At 42.5% G+C, this 6,101-nt stretch overlaps 1 protein-coding gene across 1 annotated transcript in view; it reads right to left on the bottom strand.

Annotated features, from left to right (window-relative positions):
- Positions 1-545: 545 nt before the first annotated feature.
- The window catches only part of THSD7B (thrombospondin type 1 domain containing 7B), a 243,286-nt gene continuing 237,730 nt past the window's right edge, over positions 546-6,101 (bottom strand). The window contains exons 26-28 of the mRNA XM_041407405.1: positions 5,879-6,071; positions 2,462-2,549; positions 546-761 (exon numbers count right to left, since the gene is read on the bottom strand). Of these exons, the coding sequence (XP_041263339.1) occupies positions 680-761; positions 2,462-2,549; positions 5,879-6,071 (363 nt within the window). The 3' untranslated portion in view covers positions 546-679. The remainder of the gene's footprint in view (positions 762-2,461; positions 2,550-5,878; positions 6,072-6,101) is intronic.

Here is a 6,101-nt window from a genome sequence, read left to right as displayed (position 1 = left end):
ATTCATCAAAACACCTATCTACTCAGCTCTTTAGAAAATATTCTTGGTTAAGAAACCACCTATGCTTTTTCATAACAATCCTTATTCTGTCCTGTAGGTGGAAATGAAGCAAAATCATATTCCAGACTAGAAAACAGGATAAAAAGGAAGAAACTGTAAAAAACCTGGTAACTTCAGACACTTCAACTCATTCTTCCTTGCATTTCTCAAAATACATGATCTGGTTTTAAAGTCTTTGAACGAAATGTAAACACTAGAAAACTCATTGTTGAAGTATGTGAAGAATAAAGAACCCTGCACTAATATAGTGCATAATGATGCTGTGTCAAACTTGTCATTTACAGTAAATGTCACAATTTCCTTGGGATTGTCATGCCTTTTTTTTTAACTAATTCCTTTTGATGTCTGTCGATTCTCTCTTTCTTTTTTTGCTATTCCCATTGTTCAACAGGAAGGGATGTATTTTCCGTCCTCTTCAGAAAAGTTTCATGAGATCCAAGATTTTACTCCATTTTTTTTTTTTTAATAAAGAGGTGGCAAAATTTTCAACCTGCAATACTTCTGTTCTGCCCAGGATATTATACATCAGGAGATTCCTCAAAAAACTGAGAAGTCGGAGAGTTCCAAAAAAGAAAGCAGTTAAGGCAGTTGATGTCTACATTTGGATTTTTTGTTTATGTTACATGTCAATGTCTCCATCATAGGCCAGGGTTAGAGGCTTCTGCTGTGGTGGAGGGCTTTGATGCTGCTTCGTTTTTTTGCTGCAAGAAAAGCATTTTAGAAGACAAAATTACAAACTGTAACAAGCTCAGAAACATCATCAATCCCCAAACTTCAATTTAAAAAGCCAACTTTCCATAGTGGCTACTGAATGCTGTAACTGGGTGGCACCACATGGCCCCTCTGGTGCTTTCACGTGTGTGGCATGGACACACAGCCTGCCAGAAAGGGGCAGCCAGCTGTGCTCCCCATCTGCAGAGGAAATAAAGCACATTCATCTCCCATCTCTTCTCACAGCTGACAAAACAAGGAGCACCTCGCAGAAAAATTGGAACATGAACTGTCTGGGAGTGGGATATTCTCATTTTTCTCTGGCATGGTATTGAAGCAACAATTATTATTATTGAGAAATGCATTTCCTCAGCAGCCTCCAAGTGATGGAGAAGTGTGTAATGTTATTTAAAAAATCCTCTGTATCCTCTGTTGTGAAGCTACAGAGAAATGGAGCTACATGGCTTGGAAAATAAGGGAGCTGCAGCTCCTAAGCTGTTGTTTGAGCTTTTAACCCTTGAAAGAGAATGAGAGAAAGACTAAAAGAGAGAAAGGGAATAAACTGTTGGATGAAAGTGGCAGTGATGCTGTCAGGCCATGGCTGTAACTCTCTGCTTGCCTGCCCTGACGGGACAGGGCTTGGGCCAGCTTGCACTGTGAATGTTTGTAAGTTCAGGCCAAATCCTTGGGAATTGCAGGACACCTGGATGCTTCTCCCTTCTCCCTTTCTGTCCTCCCAGAGGCATCAACGGCAGTGCCCTTGCAGTACTCAAAGCAGGGAGGGCAAGGCGAGCTCTGTCAGGACTCACCTCCCCTGCAGGAGGGCAGACACCCCTCACCCCCAGAGCCCCTGGACAAAGGTGCAGACCTGGTACCCTGTCCTTAACAATGGCTGGTAAGAGCAGCTTTAGACACAGGACATGTTTTCACTGGGTGTATTCACTGCAAAAACCTATTTAGGGATTTTCTGAGCTGTAGCGAGCAGCCAAGAAACCACAATTAACACCAAGAGACCCAATCTCCCATGAACTCTTAAGCCATCTCTGAATCCATTTATCTTCCTGGCATGCACTGCCCTGGCAGCAGCAAGCTCACAAGGTAATAATGCACTGTGGGAAAAATAATTTCTTTTGTTTATTTTAAACAACCATTTCATCAGACGCCTCCTACTTCTTTTATTGTGGGAGATAAAAATTCCATAGCACCCTTTTCTCCTCCATTCATGATTTCATAGATCTCTATTGTATTCCCACATCAAACATCATTTTTCAACTGAATGTCCCTATTCTATTTAGTCCTTCCTTGAGCAGAAGCCAGCTCCTTGTTGCAATCACTCTCCTCGCCTTTCTTCAGTTTTACTTCATCTTTTTTTGAAGAATACAATAAAACCCCTTTCTAATCCCAGCAGAAGTCTGAATAAATATAAGGGCCTATTGATAACCAAAAATAATTCTTTCCCTGCATGGCCACCAAACTTCTTCACAATAACAGCTGTTAACATTTACAGTTTGGAGAGTTTTAATTACTCTGAGGTAGGGGCCAAATGAAGGCACTCAGGTAGTCCAGCCTCCATCCTTTCCTGAAGGCTTGACCATTAAATGCCTGCAATGCAGTGTTGTGGTGTCTTTAGGATTGTTTAAATAAAAGCAAACTAGCTGTTATTTAAGGACAGAATACCTGCCATACTCACCACATCAGGTAGGATGTAAAAATTAGGAAAATTATTATGAAGAACCCTCCAGCTGATACTCCATATACCCATATCTTCAGTTTACCATCTGTTGGAAGACAAGAAAAAAGGACAGAGGTAGAAGAGAAGAGAATAAAAAACTTTATTCTAACATACAAAAAGTTTTAAGAGATCAATTAAAGAGAAATTAGTACCAGCACTGAGAGGGAACACAGCAGGGACTGGCTGGGAATAATTAATAAACCCCATATTTTTGACAGGAACATTTCTGAAAAAATCTCTTAATTTTAAAGACAAAACTTTAATGGAAAGGGGCAGAGGCACAGGATAATTGGGGTACATTCCCTCCAGAGCCCAGGGGCTGCTCTGGCAGAGGCAGTTCAGTGCTGAGCTGACCCAGACAGACACAGGCAACACCTGATGTGTTTAGCTGAGGGCTCAGAAGGGATGGGATTGTTCTCTATAAATACTTGGGGGTCAGTTGGGGTAAAAACCAGCAAGCACACGTGGAAAAGCTGCTTAGAACTGGGAAACGCTTGGGCAACAAATGGGAATAAATTCAGCTTAGAGTAAAAACAAGAGTAGGCTTTTTAAGAGTAAGAGGGATAAAGCTGGGAAAGAGCTTTCTGGTTGGGCCACAGAGCAGCAGACAAAACTGGCTTTAAGACAAGGTGAGGCTGTGGATTGGGCTCTTTGGGCTGCAGTGACCCAGGAGCCCTGCAGGAACCCCTCCATGCACACGTGGGCTTCAGTCTGTACAAACATTCCCTTGTCTCAGAACACTTCACTTGGACAGGTCCTTAATTACATGCTTTGCATTAATAATAACAGCAATTTTCACAAGATCAATATTTCTGTTCCTCGCTCTGTTTGTGGCTGCACAGCTTTCCTTGTAGGGAGCAGGTTTGGTACTTTTCCACACAGCAGCAGCAGTCTGAGCTGATTCACATCAGCAGAGCTGCAAATACACACTGGAGGCAGGAACAGGAACTTGTGCCGTGCCCACAGACACGGTTTGACAGAGGCCATTTCAAATTCAGTCAAGTGAGAGGGACAATCACTGAGCCTGGTTTTCATTTTATGTTTGAATGACAAATTTTTTCAAAGGGAAACACATTTAATCAGATCCCACTCTTTCTCATTTTTCTTCCAGACTTTGGGGAAAGGCTGGGGAAACTTCTCACAGGTTTTTTTTGCTCCTCAAAACACTTGCAGACTATCTCCCATGTGAGAAGAGCTCTGTTCATCAGGACTGGCTTGGCTTGTTTGAGTTCTTTTGCTGAAGTCTAGGTATGAAATCTGTTGTCCTCTCATCTGGAGATGGCCAAGAAATACTTAGCAATCCTGCAAAGGGACTGTCACAGCCCCATAAAGGCATCACAGCATGTTTGCTGTGAAGGCAGCTCTGCTCTCCATCCCCAGCAGAAAGGCACTGGACCATGTCATCTGACAATTTAAACAATGCTATTTAAATTGCCTCTCAAGTCGAAGAAAAGTTTCTGTACCTGAACTCTGGCCTCTCAGAGTGCAGTTCAGAGAGGAAAAACACAGCCTGATTTGAAATCAGTTCTGTGCACTCCTGTAGAGCGTTTATAGAAGAACAAAAACATCAGCCTCATTTAATCAAAATAAAATTAGTGTTTCAAACTGTAAATGGAAAGGGAAACCACAGATAAGCTGGAGAAGGCACAGGTACTTTGATTGACCAACACAATGTCAAGGGTTGTGGTGCTGCAGGGTGTTAAATGCCATCCATACAGGCAGCTCTCACCACAGACCTGCTATCAAGAGCAGAACGGGGAGGTAACAGTGGTTTCCTGGCTCAGCCAGCAGTAACCACTGCAAATCCCCAGACTAGTGAGCCTGAGAGCCTCTTTGAGGGGGGCAATTACACATTTTGTCGTGAAGTTAGACAAAGGGGAGGGTTTTGAAGAGCACCAGCCTTGAGCTGGGGTCTGAAGAGCACACACAGACTGAAGAGTTAACTGCAGGGTGCCACAGGGCTGGTGATACACTTAGCACACATGGGGCACCTTTATTCCCTTCCCATATATTGTTTCTATAATATTTCTGCTGTAAATTAGGCAACACCATGTTCTGTAAAAGTGCCTCAGTCACTATTTCTATTGCAGACCTTGGGTCAGAGTTGGCTCACAAGTGCTGCACTGAGGTAAAGCCCTCCAGACGCTTTTAGTGCTGCAGACTCAAATGCTGGTTTAAAAAGGGAGGACTGCAGCATCTACCTACATCTCCCTCCCTTTTTCTATCCCCATAAAGGTACCAGGCAAAGAGATGATACCAAGTAAGACAGCCTGCAGAGAGCCAGGGGTGTTGACAAAAATGCAATTAACCCCACACCTGTGACTCAAACGGCAGGTGAACTGTGTGGGTGAACTGGATGAAGGGCTTGATCGAAAAGCAGCCAACTTTAAAAGGCTGAGCTCTGTGAGCCCAGAGACTGTCAACACAAAGGTTAACCACTATCTGCAAATCAAATATGTAAATGTAACATTCAAAGTGTGATCACATGTATCAGACAGAATTATGGCTCCCTGAATCCCCTAACAGAACCTTTCTCTACATGTTTTCTCAAGTCTTGTGTTCATTAGGAACTAATTGCAAACAAATGCAATGTCAGGTACCTGAAGAGGGGGAAGAACTGCACTGCCAGTATTTTATAACATGAGGAGAACAGATGCATTTCAGTTGTGCCTGACACATTTGCTTCCCATTTTTAAAGTCCTATTTGCATTGCAGAAATTTGTTTTGAATGAATTCATCTTCAAAACAAGTCAAAATGGGAACCAGATATTAGAGCAATGGACCAGTCTGGGCACAAGCAGTCTGTGGTTCCAGCTGGGAAGGATTTTGTGCTATGGATGTCAAAGATCCACCTGGGATGAGCTGCTTGGGCACAGCAGCTTGTCTGCCTTTGTGGGATGCTTTTAATATTGTAACTTCAACCCTCAAGACTAAACTGTACACTTTCTACCCTGTTCTTTTCATATATTTTTGAAATATGGCAAGAAACAACCAATGTTTTCTTTAATGAAATCTTAAGCACTTTCTGCTCTGAAACTTCTGAAGCGCTAGTGATCAATATCTTTCCTAGGCCAAACATATTACTTCCAGAAACATCATCAGATAATAGTTCTAAACATCCCCCCAAATCACATATGAGCACACTTTTGCAAAATGTTATTGTTTCATTCTGTCTTTGCTATCTCTCAACATAAGAGATTGTGATTCCTCAGTACAGGCACAAAGGCATGAAAGACAGCACACGAACCGGGAACTGGGAGGTCGCTCTGCAGCTCCCAGACACAATCTCTGATGCTATCACCTACAAAGCTTGTACCTTTCTTCTACAGAACCCTTCTAAAGACAATCTATTCCATTCATATTTAAGTTTCTCACCTGGATTAAAAGGTTGAATAGACCATCCTTTGAAAATGTCATGCATTTTGGAGTTGACAGGTTTATTTTTTCCGGCAATGGTCTTAACATCAGCTTTCTTATCTTCTAAACCTGGTACCTTCACGCAGTAATCCAGGAGCCCATTTGATCTCATTACTTCTGTATATCCCCGCTCGCAGCCGCAGACTCCTCTCTGGGAGATAAAAGGGAATTCAGCATTAAA

Source organism: Onychostruthus taczanowskii, unplaced genomic scaffold, assembly GCF_017590055.1.
Source record: "Onychostruthus taczanowskii isolate IOZ18803 unplaced genomic scaffold, ASM1759005v1 scaffold10, whole genome shotgun sequence".
Lineage (NCBI taxonomy): Eukaryota > Metazoa > Chordata > Aves > Passeriformes > Passeridae > Onychostruthus > Onychostruthus taczanowskii.
The sequence above is the reverse complement of the archived record's forward strand: the minus strand, read 5'-3'. Positions and strand labels throughout refer to the sequence as shown.